This window comes from Somniosus microcephalus, chromosome 34, assembly GCF_052327205.1.
Source record: "Somniosus microcephalus isolate GS21.2 chromosome 34, FLI_Smic_1.0, whole genome shotgun sequence".
Lineage (NCBI taxonomy): Eukaryota > Metazoa > Chordata > Chondrichthyes > Squaliformes > Somniosidae > Somniosus > Somniosus microcephalus.
The window spans coordinates 3,372,016-3,392,119 of NC_141020.1; the positions used below are offsets into that span (position 1 = coordinate 3,372,016).

At 56.0% G+C, this 20,104-nt stretch overlaps 1 protein-coding gene across 1 annotated transcript; it reads left to right on the forward strand.

The window, feature by feature from the left end:
- Positions 1–1,550: 1,550 nt before the first annotated feature.
- Positions 1,551–15,985, forward strand: LOC147096646 (E3 SUMO-protein ligase ZBED1-like). Its single transcript, XM_085973194.1, has 3 exons — positions 1,551–1,956; positions 7,460–7,595; positions 10,066–15,985. Exons 1-3 carry the CDS (start codon positions 1,663–1,665, stop codon positions 12,066–12,068), a joined length of 2,433 nt encoding a protein of 810 aa, XP_085829320.1. The 5' UTR covers positions 1,551–1,662; the 3' UTR covers positions 12,069–15,985.
- The last annotated feature ends 4,119 nt before the right edge of the window (positions 15,986–20,104 follow it).

Here is a 20,104-nt window from a genome sequence, read left to right on the forward strand (position 1 = left end):
TTTCTCGGTCAACGACGGCACTTCCGGTTCGTTTCCCTGGCAACCGGAACCGGAAATCAATATGAGGATGGAGAGAATGTGAGAGGGAGGGAATGTGGGAGGGAGGATGGAGGGAATGTGAGAGGGAGGATGGAGGGAATGTGGGAGGGAGGAGGGAATGTGGGAGGGAGGATGGAGGGAATGAGGGAGGAGGGAGGGAATGTGGGAGGGAGGGAGGGAATGTGGGAGGGAGGGAGGGAATGTGGGAGGGAGGAGGGAGGGAATGTGGGAGGGAGGAGGGAGGGAATGTGGGAGGGAGGAGGGAGGGAATGTGGGAGGGAGGAGGGAGGGAATGTGGGAGGGAGGAGGGAGGGAATGTGGGAGGGAGGAGGGAGGGAATGTGGGAGGGAGGATGGAGGGAATGTGGGAGGGAGGATGGAGGGAATGTGGGAGGATGGAGGGAATGTGGGAGGGAGGAGGGAGGATGGAGGGAATGTGGGAGGGAGGATGGAGGGAATGTGGGAGGGGGATGGAGGGAATGTGGGAGGGAGGATGGAGGGAATGTGGGAGGGAGGAGGGAGGATGGAGGGAATATGAGAGGGAGGATGGAGGGAATGGGAGAGGGAGGAGGGAGGGAATGGGAGAGAGGATGGATGGAGGGAATGTGAGAGGGAGGATGGATGGAGGGAATGGGAGAGGGAGGATGGATGGAGGGAATGTGGGAGGGAGGATGGATGGATGGAATGGGAGAGGGAGGATGGATGGAGGGAATGGGAGAGGGAGGATGGATGGAGGGAATGGGAGAGGGAGGATGGATGGAGGGAATGTGGGAGGGAGGATGGATGGAGGGAATGGGAGAGGGAGGATGGATGGAGGGAATGTGGGAGGGAGGATGGATGGAGGGAATGTGAGAGGGAGGATGGATGGAGGGAATGGGAGAGGGAGGATGGATGGAGGGAATGTGAGAGGGAGGTTGGATGGAGGGAATGGGAGAGGGAGGATGGATGGAGGGAATGGGAGAGGGAGGATGGATGGAGGGAATGGGAGAGGGAGGATGGATGGAGGGAATGTGGGAGGGAGGATGGATGGAGGGAATGGGAGAGGGAGGATGGATGGAGGGAATGGGAGAGGGAGGATGGATGGAGGGAATGGGAGAGGGAGGATGGATGGAGGGAATGTGGGAGGGAGGATGGATGGAGGGAATGGGAGAGGGAGGATGGATGGAGGGAATGTGGGAGGGAGGATGGATGGAGGGAATGTGAGAGGGAGGATGGATGGAGGGAATGGGAGAGGGAGGATGGATGGAGGGAATGTGAGAGGGAGGATGGATGGAGGGAATGGGAGAGGGAGGATGGATGGAGGGAATGTGAGAGGGAGGATGGAGGGAGGGAATGGGAGAGGGAGGATGGATGGAGGGAATGTGAGAGGGAGGATGGAGGGAGGTAATGGGAGAGGGAGGATGGATGGAGTGAATGTGGGAGGGAGGATGGAGGGAATGTGAGAGGGAGGATGGATGGAGGGAATGTGGGAGGGAGGATTGAGGGAATGTGGGAGGGAGGATGGAGGGAATATGGGTGGAATGGAATTGGTCACCGTGGGATAGAGGGATGGAATTTGAGAGGGACGGATGTGTAAAATGTCGTTGTTTTATTTCAGTGACGCGGCTCTGCCTGATCCGTGCTGATGTGGAGTCACCGGAATAACGGGCTGCCCCGGGCTACCGAGAGCTGGAAGTATGTGACCAGGAGAGATGATAAAACCATCGTGTGCAACATCTGTGGCCAGGAGCTGGCCTCTTCCGGCAGTGCCACCATCCTCCGGCTACACCTGGAACGGAATCATCGCATCCACTTCCGGGAGGAGGTGGACCGCAATAAGCTGCAGGGAGTGGACAGTGTCACTGAGCGGATTCCTGCCATTCCCAGCGCCAAGGACAGGACTCCGAAGATCACAGAGCTTATTGGGATAGATAGTCCTGTGAGTCATTGTTCCCAACTTAAAGATAGGAACATTGCAATTGTGAGGCACTGACTGTCACTGGGGTACAGGTTCCACAGACACTGACTCTCACTGGGGTACGGGTTCCACAGACACTGACTCTCACTGGGGTACGGGTTCCACAGACACTGACTGTCACTGGGGTACAGTTCCACGGACACTGACTCTCACTGGGGTACGGGTTCCACACACACTGACTCACTGGGGTACAATTCCACAGACACTGACTCTCACTGGGGTACAGCACAACAGGCACTGACTCTCACTGGGGTACAGTTCCACAGACACTGACTCTCACTGGGGTACGGGTTCCACAGACACTGACTCTCACTGGGGTACGGGCTCCACACACACTGACTCTCACTGGGGTACGGGTTCCACAGACACTGACTCTCACTGGGGTACGGGTTCCACAGGCACTGACTCTCACTGGGGTACGGGTTCCACACACACTGACTCTCACTGGGGTACGGGTTCCACAGACACTGACTCTCACTGGGGTACGGGTTCCACAGACACTGACTCTCACTGGGGTATGGGTTCCACAGACACTGACTCTCACTGGGGTACGGGTTCCACAGACACTGACTCTCACTGGGGTACGGGTTCCACAGACACGGACTCTCACTGGGGTACGGGTTCCACAGACACTGACTCTCACTGGGGTACGGGTTCCACTCACACTGACTCTCACTGGGGTACGGGTTCCACAGACACTGACTCTCACTGGGGTACGGGTTCCACAGACACTGACTCTCACTGGGGTACGGGTTCCACAGACACTGACTCTCACTGGGGTATGGGTTCCACATACATTGACTCTCACTGGGGTACGGGTTCCACAGACTCTGACTCTCACTGGGGTACGGGCTCCACAGACACTGACTCTCACTGGGGTATGGGTTCCACATACATTGACTCTCACTGGGGTTCGGGTTCCACAGACACTGACTCTCACTAGGGTACGGGTTCCACAGACACTGACTCTCACTGGGGTCTGGGCTCCACAGACACTGACTCTCACTGGGGTACAGGTTCCACAGACACTGACTCTCACTGGGGTACGTGTTCCACACACACTGACTCTCACTGGGGTACGGGTTCCACAGCCACTGATGCTCACTGGGGTACGGGTTCCACAGACACTGGCTCTGGCTGGGTTACAGCACTAATGTACATAATCGCTCATAATCCAATCCCCTCCATCCCCTCAATCAGTCTGGTTCTCTTCTGTGTCCTTTCAGTGACTGCTAACAGGATGTGTGTTTTTGGAGGTGTTGGGACTGATGCCTCCGTTGATAATCGTGTTTTCTGCTGTGTTATTGAACCGTACAAGTCTCTGTTTGATCATCTATGCTGTTAGTTTGGGGAGGCAGTACGGACAACCCAACAGCCCCGGGTTCCTTGTCCAGTGAGGGAGACGGTGAACATGTGTTTCTATCGAGTGAGCCATGATGGGTCTCGGCTTCAGTGATCCCCCACGTTCGAATAATCCGTTCACAATTGGCCAGTGAGGTACCAAAGGGAGGCAGGAAAGCTGCCTGATAGATGCATTTGAGGGGAAGCTAGATAATCACATGAGAGAGAAAGGAATAGAAGGATATGCTGATAGGGTGAGATGAAGAGGGGCGGGAGGAGGCTCGTGTGGAGCATCAACACTGGCATGGACCAGTTGGGCTGAATGGCCTCTTTCTGTGCTGTACATTAAATAGAAACAAAGAAGATAGGAGCAGGAGTAGGCCATTCGGCCCCTCGAGCCTGCTCCGCCATTCAATGAGATCATGGCTGATCATCCAAACTCAGTACCCTGTCCCTGCTTTCTCCCCATATCCCTTGATCCCTTTAGCCTTAAGAAATATATCTAACTCCTTCTTGAATATATTTAATGAATTGGCCTCAACTGCCTTCTGTGGTAGAGAATTCCACAGGTTCACCACTCTCTGGGTGAAGAAATTCCTCCTCATCTCTGTCCTAAATGGCTTACCCCTTATCCTTAGAATGTGACCCCTGGTTCTGGACTCCCCCGCCATCGGGAACATCCTTCCTGCATCTAGTCTGTCTAGTCCTGTTAGAATTTTAACATTCTGGGGTTGGGGGTGGGGTGGGGAGGTTAAGGAGAGAATAGTTGCTGGGAAAGTGTTCTGTTTCCCTATGGCCATTACTGTACCTTCGCTGACTGGTAGAATGGTTGACAGACCTGCTCCCGGAGTCTCGCCTCTCACCCTAACTCTTCCCATTCCCCAACGCATTGATTTCCAAGTCCTCCTCCTCATCTGTAAAGCCCCCGCAGTCTCGCTCCATCTGAGCTGTTTCACCTCACGTTTGGGCTCCACTCCTAAGACCTGTCCCATTTCCGGTTCAGTGTCTGATCCTCCCGCTCTCTCCCCCCACCGCCCCATCCCCCCATCTTCGCCTTATGATCTTCTGTGTCAAAGAGTTGCTGCCAGTGCCACTTGTGGGACCGCCTCGAAGACTTGTGACGGAGGAGCCCGCAGAGTGTCAGCCGTGGCTCAGTGGGCAGCACTCTCGCCTCGGGGTCAGAAGGTCATGGGTTCATAGAATGGTTACAGCACAGAAGGAGGCCATTCGGCCCGTCGAGCCCGTGCTGCCTCTCTGCAAGAGCACTTCAGCTAGTCCCACTCCCCCGCCCTTTCTCCGTAGTCCTGCAATTTTCTTCCTTCGGGTAGTTATCCAACTCCCTTTTGAAAGCCACGATTGAATCTGCCTCCACCACCCTCTCAGGCAGTGTATTCCAGATCCTAACCACTCGCTGCGTAAAAAAGTTTTTCCTCATGTCGCCTTTGGTTCTTCTGCCAATCACCTTAAATCTGTGTCCTCTGGTTCTCGACCCTTCGCCAATGGGAACAGTTTCTCTCTATCTACTCTGTCCAGACCCCTCATGATTTTGAACACCTCTATCAGATCTCCTCCTAATCTTCTCTGCTCTAAGGAGAACAACCCCAGCTTCTCCAGTCTATCCACGTAACTGAAGTCCCTCATCCTTGGAATCATTGTCCTAAATCTTTTCTGCACCCTCTCTAAGGCCTTCACGTCCTTCCTAAAGTGCGGTGCCCAGAATTGGACACAATACTCCAGTTGAGGCTGAACCAGTGTTTTATACAGGTTCTTCATAGCTTCCTTGCTTTTGTACTGTATACCTCGATTTATACATTGGGGTACGTGTTCCACAGACACTGACTCTCACTGGGGTACGGGTTCCACAGACACTGACTCTCACTGGGGTACAGTTCCACAGACACTGACTCTCACTGGGGTGCGGGTTCCACAGACTCTGACTCTCACTGGGGTACGGGTTCCACAGACACTGACTCTCACTGGGGTACGGGTTCCACACACACTGACTCTCACTGGGGTACGGGTTCCACACACACTGACTCTCACTGGGGTACGGGTTCCACAGACTCTGACTCTCACTGGGGTACAGGTTCCACAGACACTGACTCTCACTGGGGTACGGGTTCCACACACACTGACTCTCACTGGGGTACGGGTTCCACAGACACTGACTCTCACTGGGGTACGTGTTCCACAGACACTGACTCTCACTGGGGTACGGGTTCCACAGACACTGACTCTCACTGGGGTACAGTTCCACAGACACTGACTCTCACTGGGGTACGGGTTCCACAGACACTGACTCTCACTGGGGTACGGGTTCCACAGACACTGACTCTCACTGGGGTACAGGTTCCACAGACACTGACTCTCACTGGGGTACAGGTTCCACAGACTCTGACTCTCACTGGGGTACGAGTTCCACAGACACTGACTCTCACTGGGGTACGAGTTCCACAGACACTGACTCTCACTGGGGTACAGGTTCCACAGACACTGACTCTCACTGGGGTACGGGTTCCACAGACATTGACTCTCACTGGGGTACAGTTCCACAGACACTGACTCTCACTGGGGTACAGGTTCCACAGACACTGACTCTCACTGGGGTACGGGTTCCACAGACACTGACTCTCACTGGGGTACGGGTTCCACAGACACTGACTCTCACTGGGGTACAGGTTCCACAGACACTGACTCTCACTGGGGTACGGGTTCCACAGACACTGACTCTCACTGGGGTACGGGTTCCACAGACACTGACTCTCACTGGGGTACGAGTTCCACAGACACTGACTCTCACTGGGGTACGAGTTCCACAGACACTGACTCTCACTGGGGTACGGGTTCCACACACACTGACTCTCACTGGGGTACAGGTTCCACAGACTCTGACTCTCACTGGGGTACGGGTTCCACAGACACTGACTCTCACTGGGGTACGGGTTCCACAGACACTGACTCTCACTGGGGTACGTGTTCCACAGACACTGACTCTCACTGGGGTACGGGTTCCACAGACACTGACTCTCACTGGGGTACGAGTTCCACAGACACTGACTCTCACTGGGGTACGGGTTCCACACACACTGACTCTCACTGGGGTACAGGTTCCACAGACTCTGACTCTCACTGGGGTACGGGTTCCACAGACACTGACTCTCACTGGGGTACAGTTCCACAGACACTGACTCTCACTGGGGTACAGGTTCCACAGACACTGACTCTCACTGGGGTACAGGTTCCACAGACACTGACTCTCACTGGGATACGGGTTCCACAGACACTGACTCTCACTGGGGTCCGGGTTCCACAGACACTGACTCTCACTGGGGTACAGGTTCCACAGACACTGACTCTCACTGGGGTACGTGTTCCACACACACTGACTCTCACTGGGGTACAGGTTCCACAGACACTGACTCTCACTGGGGTACGTGTTCCACAGCCACTGACGCTCACTGGGGTACGGGTGCCACAGACACTGACTCTCACTGGGGTACAGTTCCACAGACACTGACTCTCACTGGGGTACAGTTCCACAGACACTGACTCTCACTGGGGTACAGTTCCACAGACACTGACTCTCACTGGGGTACGTGTTCCACAGCCACTGACGCTCACTGGGGTATGGGTTCCACATACATTGACTCTCACTGGGGTACAGTTCCACAGACACCCCCTCCCCCAGATCCCCTCCGCCTCCCTCCCTTCCCAAACCCCTTCCCTCCCTACTCCTCACACCCCCTCCCTCCCCCAGATCCCCTCCGCCTCCCTCCCTTCCCAAACCCCTTCCCTTCCTGCTCCTCACACCCCCTCCCACACACTCCTTCCCTCCCCCAGATCCCCTCCTCACCCTCCCTCCCTCCCTCCCCCAGATCCCCTCCTCCCCCAATCTCCCTCCCCCTGATCCCCTCCTCTCCCTCCCTCCCTCCCCCAGATCCCCTCCTCTCCCTTCCTCCCTCCCTCCCCCAGATCCCCTCCCTCCCTTCTCAAACCCCCTCCCTGCCCCCTCCTGCCATCCGCGGAGTGCTGAGATGAGTGTGTGGCCCCCGTAGCCCCTTTCTCCCCTTCACAGGACAGGCGTTGAGCCGACGATTAATGCTGTTCTTTCATTTCCCTCCAGGTAACCATCACGACACACAGCAGTAAGAGGATCTCGGACATGCTGCGAGAGTGTGCAGCCCGACTAGAGGAGGACGAGGAGCCGGAAATCCACCCCTTTGCGGGAGTCAGTGAGTCCCGTGCTGCACTAGCTGAAGGTACGGTATTGGATTAAATCTAGGCGGTGCTCACTAACTCTGTCAGCAGATCCAATCCTAAACCCACCTCGGGGGGAGCCCAGTCCCACAGGCCGACCGAAAACTTCAACCTGTGAAAAGGATATTTCAGACAAATTAAAGACAAATTCTTCTAGCGCCCGAGCCCCACTGGCAGCACCTGTACCCACTGGTCAACGCCCATGCCCGACACTGGTCATCGCCCGAGCCACACTGGTCATCGCCCGAGCCCCACTGGTCATCGCCCGAGCCCCACTGGTCATCGCCCGAGCCCCACTGGTCATCGCCCGAGCCCCACTGGTCATCGCCCGCGCCCCACTGGTCAGCGCCCGAGCCCCACTGGTCAGCGCCCATGCCCCACTGGTCAGCGCCCGAGCCCCACTGGTCAGCGCCCGAGCCCCACTGGTCAGCCCCCGAGCCCCACTGGTCAGCGCCCATGCCCCACTGGTCAGCGCCCGAGCCCCACTGGTCAGTGCCCGAGCCCCACTGGTCATCGCCCGAGCCCCACTGGTCATCGCCCGAGCCCCACTGGTCAGCACCTGTACCCACTGGTCAGCCCCCGAGCCCCACTGGTCAGCGCATGTACCCACTGGTCAGTGCCCGAGCCCCACTGGTCAGCACCTGTACCCACTGGTCAGCCCCCGAGCCCCACTGGTCAGCACCTGTACCCACTGGTCAGCGCTCGAGCCCCACTGGCAGCACCTGTACCCACTGGTCAGCGCCCGAGCCCCACTGGTCAGCGCCTGTACCCACTGGTCAGCGCCCGAGCCCCACTGGCAGCACCTGTACCCACTGGTCAGCGCCCGAGCCCCACGTGAACCGCTGTTACTCTGTCTGTTGAGTGCCAGTGTCAGGGTGATGCGGGGAGGGGTTCTGCGCCTCTTGATTCTCCCACACGGTGAGCTTGTGATTTCAGTCTTGCTTCTGTGGGGACTTCCCCAACGACAGAGAGAGAAAACCGACCGATAATAGTCGCATCAGATGGGACGGCGGCTGTGGGGAGCTGGGGAAACTCTTGAGAGAAGGAGAGCGAACAGCACTGAATTCCGGTCCTGTCATCACTCTGCAGCCTGGCCGGGGTGGGGCCCAGTGTCCTGGGCAGCCGGCTGCTGAACCGTAAAGGGGAGAGCACTGCAAAAGGCCCAGGGCTGAAGTCGCGATATCACTGGGAGCGTTTGTAGTCGGTTCTACAATATTACTGTTATGATCTGAAACGCTCTGCCGGAAAGGGCAGAGGAAGGAGATTCAGGAATAACTTTCAAAAGAGAATTGAATAAATACTTGGAAGGGGGAATATTTGCAGGGCTCTGGGGAAAGAGCAGGGGGAGTGGGACTAATGGAGAGCTCGTTCAAAGAGCCGGCACAGGCACGATGGGCCGAAAGACCTCCTACTGTGTTGTATCATTCTAGGAAATGCTGAACAGGCTGGGGCTCTTTTCTAGAAAAGGGAAGGCTGAGGGTTGACCTAATAGACGTCTATAAAATTATGAAGGGGTTTGATAGGGTAGACGCAGAGAAGATGTTTCCACTTGTGGGGGAGACCAGAACTAGGGGCCATCAATATAAGACAGTCACTGATAAATCTAATCGGGAATTCAGGAGAAACTTCTTTCCCCAGAGAGTGGTGAGAATGTGGAACTCGCTACCACAGGGAGTGGGTGAGCAGAGATGCATTTACAAGAAAGCTAGATAAACTTATAAGGGAGAAAGGAATAGAAGGAGATGAAACATAGAAACATAGGAGCAGGAGTCGGCCATTCGGCCCTTCGAGCCTGCTCCGCCATTCAATACGATCATGGCTGATCCTCTATCTCAATACCATATTCCCGCTCTCTCCCCATACCCCTTGATGCCTTTTGTGTCTAGAAATCTATCTCCTTCTTAAATATATTCAGTGACTTGGCCTCCACAGCCTTCTGTGGTAGAGAATTCCACAGGTTCACCACCCTCTGAGTGAAGAAATTTCTCCTCAATCTCAGTCCTAAATGTCCTACCCCGTATCCTGAGACTGTGACCCCTCGTTCTAGACCCCCAGCCAGGGGAAACATTCTCCCTGCATCCAGTCTGTCTAGTCCTGTCAGAATTTTATATGTTTCAATGAGATCCCCTCTCATTCTTCTAAACTCTAGTGAATACAGGCCTAGTCGACCCAATCTCTCCTCATACGACAGTCCTGCCATCCCAGGAATCAGTCTGGTGAACCTTCGTTGCACTCCCTCTATGGCAAGTATATCCTTTCTTAGGTAAGGAGACCAAAACTGCACACAGTACTCCAGGTGTGGTCTCACCAAGGCCCTGTACAACTGTATATGATGAAAGATGAAGAGGGGTGGGAGGAGGCTTGTGTGGAGCATAAACCCCCCGAATGACCTGTTTCTGTGCTGTACACTCGATGTAATGATTCTGTGAGCCGGATGGTAGTTTGCAGTGATGGTTTCTGTGTTTCCTGCAGACGAGCTCGCCATGATCCTGAGGTATCACCCAGCCAGCGGGGGGAGCGCCGGGTCCCGGAGGCGGAAGGGGGCCGAGCTGAACGACAAGCGATCCTCGCCCGTCAGCTGCCGGGAGAAGTCACAAGCCTGGGACTTCTTCAAGAAGCTGAACGAGCGGTGCGTGGAGTGCAGCCTCTGCCGGAAGCAGCTGTGCTACCACAACAGCACCACCAGCCTGCGCGAGCACCTGCGACGGAAGCACAACCTCAGCGAGCTCGACCTGCGCCAGTGCCTGGACGAGGGGTCCTCGTCCTCCGAGTCTATGGGCCAGGAGCCCGACGTGAAGAAGAACAAGGCGCTGAGCATCTCCGAGCTGGTCCTGCACGACACCAAACCCTGCTCGGAGAGTAGAGAGGAGGTGATCAGCGACCTGATTCTGGGCCTGGTATTCCGCGACCTGCAGCCCCTGTCTGTCGTCAGCGACGAGGGCTTTAAGCGGCTGCTGGGCTTTCTGGAGCCCAGTTATAAAATGCCGTCAGCCGCCAACTTAGCCAGCAACCTGAGACACAAGTACTCCCTCGCCAAGCTGCAGCTGGAGCACTATCTGCACTCGGTGCAGTCTCTGACTCTCTCCACCGACACCTGGACTTCACAGGGCAAGCAGAGCTACCTCACCGTCGTGGCGCATTTCATCGACTGCCGCTGGCGCATGGCCCGCTGCGTGCTCAAGACCAGCCCCCAGCTCAACCTGGCGCCGGAGCACACCAGCGAGCTCCTGTCCGCCGTCATCAGCGAGTTCAGCGTCTCCAGCAAGGCCGTGGGCTGCGTGGTCCACGACAGCGCGGGCAGCCTGCTGAGCAGCGCCCGCTCGCTGCAGGAGCGTTTCGGCTGGTGCAGCCTGTGCTGCGCCGGCCGCATGCTGCAACTGTGCGTCAAGCTGGGGCTGCAGGTGGAGCAGGTGCAGCTCGCGCTGAGCGCGACCCGACGCATCATCAGCTACTTCCACCACAGCTCCCGGGCCGCCGCCGAGCTCAACGGCAAGCTGGCAGAGACGAACAAGGAGAGGCTGACTCTGGTCATGGACACCGCTGCTCACTGGAGCAGCACCTACGACATGTGCGAGAGGCTGCTGGAGCTGCGCTGGGAGGTGAGCATGGTGCTGGAAGTGGACCGAGCCGGGAGCTTGACGATCCAAAACCTGTCTGACCACCAGTGGAAACTTCTCCAGGATCTGCTTCCCATCCTGAAGACTCTGAAGGTAGCAGCGTCTTTCCTCGGGGAAGAGCAGAATGCCTCCGTGTCCTCCTTGATACCTTGTCTTCACGGGGTGATGACTGCTCTCATGCACCACCACGGTGACCCAGGTTGCATTGTGAAGACTGTAAGCGCGAGGATCAGGTCCGAGATTGGCAAGCGCTGGCACCTCCCCGACGAGGAGGAGTTGATGGAGAATCCCGCCATCGTGGCGTCCTTTCTAGATCCTCGGTTCAAGGACCTTCGCTTCCTGAACGCTGACGCGCGGGACGAGGTGCACAACAAGGTGAAGAACATGCTCTCCCGGACCGTGTGCTGCCCTCGGTCCCGCTCGCCCAGCTCCTCCTCCTCCTCCGACGAGCACAACGGCATGGAACACGAGCGAGGCGGCAAGCGCCGCAACCACGCCGGGAGACGCCAGCCCAGCCGCTGCGAGTACGACCTCCTGTTCGGCGAGGACCCCACCGAACACATGCCGGAGATTCACCAGCAGCTGGAGAGCTACCTGGCCGAGCCGCTACGCAAGCGCAACACCAACCCCTTCGACTGGTGGAGGAACAACGAGCACCGCTTCCCAGCCATGGCCAACCTGGCCCGACAGTACCTGGCCATCCCCGCCACCTCCGTCTCCGCCACCGCGGCCTTCTTCAGTTCCAGCACCATCCCCAACCAGAGCAGGCCGTCTCTGCTGCCAGACGACATCGACCAGATTGTGTTCTTGCACAAAAACTTCGATTATATCGAATCGCTGAAGAGATACAGACAGTGAGCCCGGGGCAGGTGCTTTCCACAGCTGGGCTTTGCAGATGTTCATTGACGGGACTTATTGCGTCTTCTTCCTCTTCTCGTCTCTTATTTATAAATTGGGGTCTGTTTGAACCTCCCTCCCCAGGGGCTGACTGTCGGTGACCTTCAGTCCCTGCGGGCTCCCCTAACCCACCCGCACTTCACGGGCGAGCCAAGACGGCTAGTTGATCGACCAAGGCAGGCATCACGTGTTGGCTAGCTGATCGACCAAGGCAGGCATCGGCAGCTGAGCCCGAGCCTGCGATAAGGAGCTGGAAACCTGGCTCTTCTCTCCTCCCTAGATAAAGAGGAATTGAAGCCTCCCCCCCCCCCGATCTAAGCTGTGATCAGACAGCTCAGCACAGACCAGCGCTCCAGAATAAAAGTTTCGCCCAAACAACCTCCGATGTCTGTTCAGTGGATTTTAACAAGTTGCATTTCTCCAGCGCCTTTCATGTCCTCGGGACGTCCCAAAGCGCTTAACGGCCAATGAAGTACTTTTGAAGTGTCGTCGCTGTTGTAATGTACAATGTCGTTGTAATCCAGCCAATGTGTGCACAGCAAGATCCCACAAACAGCACCGAGCTGAATGGATGCCAGACCAGCGTCTGCAAACAGTATTCAAAGCCTCGAGTCCCGCGTCGAACCCAAGCTGAGATCCGCTTTGACTCGTTCGGTGTTCCGGATTTGCCGTACACGGGGCCCGCGCTGGTCTTTGCCAGGACAGCCTGCCGAGACCCACACCTGGCAAAAACCAGCTTTTGTTTCCGTGGGTTACGAAAGGCAAGATTTAGGGCGGGTGTCAGGAAGTCTAGTCTTCACCCAGACGTCCATCTACAGCTGGAACCAGACGCCAAGGAGGACGGCTGAGGCCATTTAAGGAACAGCTGGATGCTGTTATGGGATGGATAGAATCCAACGGGCCGAAGGGTCTTCCCCGTCGACTCTGACCTTGTGAGTGTTTCCGGGAGAGGCAACCTCAAAATGATCAAAGCTTGAAGTAAATGAAAGACTTACATTTCTATAGCGCCTTTCACGACCACCGGACGTCCCAAAGCGCTTTACAGCCAATGAAGTACTTTTTGAAGTGTAGTCGCTGTTGTAATGTTGGAAACGTGTCAGCCAATTTGTGCACAGCAAGATCCCACAAACAGCAATGTGATAAATGACCAGATAATCTGTTTTTAGTGATGTTGATTGAGGGATAAATATTGGCCCCAGGACACCGGGGAGAACTCCCCCTGCTCTTTTATATAAAAGAGCTGCTGAATAAATGGACACCTACCCAGTCCCACAAACAAAAGGCAGACTGTTGATTGTCCGCTTGCTCACCACGCCTTGTATTTCAGGGACAGGGAGAAGGAAATTCCCATAAAAACTACAGAAAGATCTCGGCGAGCTTGCTTCTGCGGCGTTGTGGCAGCCGTCTGCCGTTTAGAAGATGAATGTATAACTGACCCAGTATCTCCCTCGCTTACCCGCCTCGTGATTCAGTCTGTCGAGTGGATTTTGTGATGTTTAGTGGAGAATTGTTTTCGTGCTGTGCTGGAGTGGCAGTGAGAGTTTGATGGGGGCAACGTGTAGATTAATCCTGCTCCCTGCAAACAGGTGGAGACCAACCGCGCACCTTCTGTTTTGTGTAGTGTTCCTCGTGGATGATGCACCTGCTTCGACGCTTGTGCTGCCGAGGAGGGTGTGCACAGGGCCCGCTGGAGCCAGTGGCCAGGCACTGCCCCGCTATGTGACTCTCGCTTCTGCATTATCTCCCCCCGCCTCCCTGGTTGGGGAGACTAGACTAGGGGGCATAGCCTAAAGATCAGAGCCAGACCTTTCCCGAGTGAAGTGAGGAAACACAAAGGGTGGTAGAAGTTTGGAACGCTCTTTCGCAAACGGCAGTTGAATCCCAATCTGTTGTTAATTTTTATCTAAGATCGATAGATTTCTGTTAACCAAACTACTAAGGGATATGGGGCAAAGGAGGGTGTATGGAGTTAGGTCACAGATCAGCCATGATCTCATTGAATGGTGGAACAGGCTCGAGGGGCCGAATGGCCTCCTACTGCTCCTATGGTGTCCCCCCTCACTCCAAGGCAGGGAGGGGCTGCAGCTTCAGTTCAGAAAGGAATGGCCCTCGGCCTCTCCCACACGCTGTGGCTCTTCGCTCTGCCACAGGGAGGCTCGGCACCCCCACGGTATCCCAGTACAAGAACTCGTGTCAGTAGTTCAGCTTATTGAGGTCTGCGTGGAGGCTGGCCCAGCCACAGACCAGCAGGGAGGCCGGGGACGGACCAGCAGGGAGGCCGGGGACGGACCAGCAGAGAGGCCGGGGACGGACCAGCAGGGAGGCGGGGGACGGACCAGCAGGGAGGCGGGGGACGGACCAGCAGGGAGGCCAGGGACAGACCAGCAGGCAGGCCAGGGACAGACCAGCAGGCAGGCCAGGGACAGACCAGCAGGCAGGCCGGGGACGGACCAGCAGGGAGGCCGGGGACGGACCAGCAGGGAGGCCGGGGACGGACCAGCAGGGAGGCCGGGGACGGACCAGCAGGGAGGCCGGGGACGGACCAGCAGGCAGGCCGGGGACGGACCAGCAGGGAGGCCGGGGACGGACCAGCAGGGAGGCCGGGGACGGACCAGCAGGGAGGCCGGGGACGGACCAGCAGGGAGGCCGGGGACAGACCAGCAGCGGCACCAGGGATGAGGCCTCTCAGTACTTAGAATCATAGAATGATACAGCACAGAAGGAGGCCATTCGGCCCCTTATACCTGTGTCAGCTGTTTCTCTTTACTTGGCCATTAAGAGTTATCTGGGAAGGTCTCTCCCCCCTTCCCTGCTGGTTGTTGGCTGCAGTTCACGGTCTCCCTCAACAATTGCTGTGATTGAGAGAGTGACGTGCAGAGAACGACGGCTGGAACCTTTCCCCACCCAGACTGTGGGCGCCACATGTCAGTGTCTCTCGGCCGTGACCTGACAAAGCTCCAATGTGCTCCAGTCCCGAGCAGCCATTTATCCCAAGTTGAGCCATTGCTCATTCGGGCAGCAGGATTTAGAGATGGACTTCTGAGAGAGAGGAGGTGTAAATTAAGTTGAGGTTAATGGGTGACCCGATCGAGGTATTTAAAGTAATGAAAACAGATGACAGGATAGAGATGGATTGGCCCATTCCTCTAGCAGGGGATTAACTGGTTAAAAGTGAATCCAGGAGAAACATCTTCACACAAAGGCTTGGGAGAATGTGAAATGCACTGTCCCAAAACTCCATCAATACAGAATCAATTGAGGTGTTTAAAGGGAGAGTGAGACTTATTTGGGAAAAGGTTATTAAGGGATAAGGAGAAAAGAGGGGGAATTGGGATTCAAAAATTAAGAGCTGCCACAATTAAGAAAATGGTGGTACAGCCTCGATGGGCTGAAAGGATGATTCCTGTCCCAGTAAGATCTGGCTTTGCCCAAAAACGCTCTGAATCCCCAGACCCGCCAGTGGGAGGTCACGGAGCACAGCAGATGGTGGTTGAACCTGGAGGTAACACTGAAGCAACAAAGCGTTAGCAGGTGGTTTATCCGACTGCACTGTATCCGCTTCTCTCCTTTTGCAAGTATAACGAGCGTGAATGGGGGAGTTCAGATCCTTCAAAATGAAGTGACCTTCTCCCAAACCAGTTTGTCACCTGACGCAGGCATAGAGCTGGGATTGAACAGGGAACCTGTCTAATCGCCTGTTTAACACGGGGCAGAACATTAATCCACCGAGCCATCAGACTGTTCCTCACTACAGCTGCTCAGACAGCCGTAACTGTTCAATAAAAGGAAATCACAGCACATGTCTACACTGAATATTCTCTTTATTTTTATTACTGATTAAATCGGTGGTTCAGACAGGTGACTGTTAGAAGAACAAACTGGCATTTCACCACCTCAGGACATCCCAAAGCACTTTACAGCCAATCAAGCACTTTTTGAAGTGTAGTCACTGTTGTAAAGTAGGAAACGCGGCAGCCAATTTGTGCAAAGCAAGATCCCACAAACAGCAATGTGATAATGACCAGATCATCTGTTTTACTGATATTGATAGAGGGATAAATATTGGCCCCAGGACACCAGGGAGAACTCCCCCTGCTCTTCTTCGCAATAGTGCCATGGGATCTTTTACGTCCACCTGAGAGAGCAGACGGGGCCTCAGTTTAACGCCGCCTCGTAAGGAAGACGGCACCTCCAACAGTGCAGCGCTCCCTCAGTACTGCCCCTCCGACAGTGCGGCGCTCCCTCAGTACTGCCCCTCCAACAGTGCGGCGCTCCCTCAGTACTGCCCCTCCGACAGTGCGGCGCTCCCTCAGTACTGCCCCTCCGACAGTGCGGCGCTCCCTCAGTACTGTCCCTCCGACAGTGCGGCACTCCCTCAGTACTGCCCCTCCGACAGTGCGGTGCTCCCTCAGTACTGCCCCTCCGACAGTGCGGCGCTCCCTCAGTACTGTCCCTCCGACAGTGCGGCACTCCCTCAGTACTGCCCCTCCGACAGTGCAGCGCTCCCTCAGTACTGCCCCTCCGACAGTGCGGCGCTCCCTCAGTACTGCCCCTCCGACAGTGCAGCGCTCCCTCAGTACTGCCCCTCCGACAGTGCAGCGCTCCCTCAGTACTGCCCCTCCAACAGTGCGGCGCTCCCTCAGTACTGCCCCTCCGACAGTGCAGCGCTCCCTCAGTACTGCCCCTCCAACAGTGCGGCGCTCCCTCAGTACTGCCCCTCCGACAGTGCAGCGCTCCCTCAGTACTGCCCCTCCGACAGTGCAGCGCTCCCTCAGTACTGCCCCTCCGACAGTGCAGCGCTCCCTCAGTACTGCCCCTCCGACAGTGCAGCGCTCCCTCAGTGCTGCCCCTCCGACAGTGCAGCGCTCCCTCAGTACTGCCCCTCCGACAGTGCAGCGCTCCCTCAGTACTGCCCCTCCGACAGTGCAGCGCTCCCTCAGTACTGCCCCTCCGACAGTGCAGCGCTCCCTCAGTACTGCCCCTCCGACAGTGCGGCGCTCCCTCAGTACTGCCCCTCCGACAGTGCAGCGCTCCCTCAGTACTGCCCCTCCGACAGTGCAGCGCTCCCTCAGTGCTGCCCCTCCGACAGTGCGGCGCTCCCTCAGTACTGCCCCTCCGACAGTGCGGCGCTCCCTCAGTACTGCCCTTCCGACAGTGCGGCGCTCCCTCAGTACTGCCCCTCCGACAGTGCGGCGCTTCCTCAGTACTGCCCCTCCGACATTGCGGCGCTCCCTCAGTACTGCCCCTCCGACATTGCGGCGCTCCCTCAGTACTGCCCCTCCGACAGTGCGGCGCCCCCTCAGTACTGCCCCTCCGACAGTGCGGCGCTCCCTCAGTACTGCCCCTCCGACAGTGCGGCGCTTCCTCAGTACTGCCCCTCCGACATTGCGGCGCCCCCTCAGTACTGCCCCTCCGACAGTGTGGCACTTCCTCAGTACTGCCCCTCCGACATTGCGGCGCCCCCTCAGTACTGCCCCTCCGACAGTGTGGCACTTCCTCAGTACTGCCCCTCCGACAGTGCGGCGCTCCCTCAGTACTGCCCCTCCGACAGTGCGGCGCTCCCTCAGTACTGCCCCTCCGACAGTGCGGCGCTTCCTCAGTACTGCCCCTCCGACATTGCGGCGCCCCCTCAGTACTGCCCCTCCGACAGTGTGGCACTTCCTCAGTACTGCCCCTCCGACATTGCGGCGCTCCCTCAGTACTGCCCCTCCGACAGTGCGGCGCCCCCTCAGTACTGCCCCTCCGACATTGCGGCGCCCCCTCAGTACTGCCCCTCCGACAGTGTGGCGCTCCCTCAGTACTGCCCCTCCAACAGTGCGGCGCTCCCTCAGTACTGCACTGGAGTGTTGGCCTGGATGTTTGTGCTCGAATCTCTGGAGTGAGGCTGGAACCCACAGCCTTCTGACCCAGAGGTGAGAGAGAGAGAGATACCCACTGAGCCACGTCTGTTGAATAAAGGTGAGCCGGAGAGCAGCCTCCGCTGAGTGTTTATGTAAAAATGTGTTTGGTGAAGAGCTCGAGCCAACTCCCAGCTCACATACCCGAGTGCTTGGCTCAGCCTGCAGGCATTAAATAGGGTAAGTGATTTGTTCAGCAGGATATCCCAGACTCACCCCAGCTCGTGGGGTCTGCTGCCAGTGTCACAGATTTGCATAAAAAGCCCTGGGGACAGTGCGACCGTCGGATCCTAAACAGACCTCCATGAGAATGTCACTGGCTCAGACTGGGCATCGGCCCATCTCCCAGACTGCGTCCCTTCAGCTGGCCAGGAGTCATTGTGCGCCCTACCTCAGAGATGCAGCAGGGTGCAGAGTCATTATTTAACCCTCCTCCTTCCCCCCTGGGTCTCCGCTGCACTGGAGCAGAACGAGAGGGCGAGGAGCCCAGTTAGAGACTTGCACTCAATATACCCGAGTCATTCAAAAGTTTGTCATAAAATCTTACAGAACAGGAGGCCATTCGGCCCATCGTGCCTGTGCCGGCTCTTTGAAGGAGCTCTCCAATTAGTCCCACTCCCCCTGCTCTTTCTCCCATAGCCCTGCAAATTTTTCCTCATCAAGTATTTATCCGATTCCATTTTGAAAGTTACTATTGAATCTGCTCCAATTAAATATTGGGAAGACCGAAGCCATTGTTTTCAGTCCCCACCACAAACTCCGTTCCCCAGCCACTGACTCCATCCCTCTCCCTAACATCTGTCCGAGGCTGAACCACACTGTTCGCAAACTTGGTGTCATATCTGACCCTGAAATGAGCTTCTGACCACATATCCGCAGCATAACTAAGACCGCCTATTTCCACCCCGTAACATCGCCCGTCTCCGCCCTTGCCTCACCTCATCCGCTGCTGAAACCCTCATCCATGCCTTTGTTACCTCTAGACTTGACTATTCCAACACACTCTTGGCCGGCCTCCCACATTCCACCCTACGTAAACTTGAGGTCATCCAAAACTCAGCTGCCTGTGTCCGAACTCGCACCAAGTCCCGTTCGCCCATCTCCCCTGTGCTCGCTGACCTACATTGGCTCCCGGTTAAGCAGCGCCTCGATTTAAAAATTCTCATCCTTGTTTTCACATCCCTCCATGGCCTCGCCCCTCGCTATCTCTGTAATCTCCTCCAGCCCCACAACTCCCCTGAGATATCTGCGCTCCTCTAATTCTGCCCTCCTGACCATCTCTGATTATAATTGCTCAACCATTGGTGGCCGTGCCTTCAGCTGCCTGGGCCCTAAGCTCTGGAATTCCCTCCCTAAACCTTTCTGCCTCGCTACCTCTCTTTCCTCCTTTAAAATGCTCCTTAAAACCTACCTCTTTGACCACCTGCCCTAATTTCTCCTTATGTGGCTTGGTGTCATTTTTTTGTCTTATAATACTCCTGTGCAGCACCTTGGGACGTTTTACTACGTTAAAGGTGCTATATAAATACAAGTTGTTGTTGCTTCCACCGCCCTTTAAGGTAGTGAATTCCAATCATACCAACTGTCCTCATCTCCCCTCTTTTTTGCCAATTACCTTAAATCTGTGTCCTCTGGTTACTGACCCTCCTGCCACAGTTTCTCCTTATTTACTCTATCAAAACTGAACACCTTTATTAAATCTCCCCTTAACCTTCTCTGCTCCAAGGAGAACAACCCCAGTTTGTACAGTCTCTCCACATAGCTGAAGTCTTTCATCCCTGGTACCATACTGGAAAATCTCCTCTGCACCCTCTCCAAAGCCTTGACATCCTTCCTAAAGTGTGGTGCCCAGAATTAGACACATTACTCCAGCTGGGGCCTAACTTGTGATTTATAAAGATTTAGCCCAGGATCCTGTATGCTTTTTTTAACAGCCTTCTCAACTTGTCCTGCCACCTTCAAAGATTTGTATATGTGAGCCCCCCAGGTCTCTGCACCCCTTTAAAATTGGACCATTTAGTCTATATTGCCTCTTCTCATTCTTCCTTCCAAAATACAGCACTTCTCTGCATTAAATTTCATCTGCCATTTGTCTGTGCA

Bases quoted from the DNA above. Each gene is read 5' to 3' on its own strand.
- LOC147096646 (XM_085973194.1), top strand. From the start codon at position 1,663: ATGTGGAGTCACCGGAATAACGGGCTGCCCCGGGCTACCGAGAGCTGG. The intron at 1,957-7,459 runs GTGAGTCATTGT...ATTTCCCTCCAG, and splicing joins TTATTGGGATAGATAGTCCT to GTAACCATCACGACACACAG. The intron at 7,596-10,065 runs GTACGGTATTGG...TGTTTCCTGCAG, and splicing joins CCGTGCTGCACTAGCTGAAG to ACGAGCTCGCCATGATCCTG.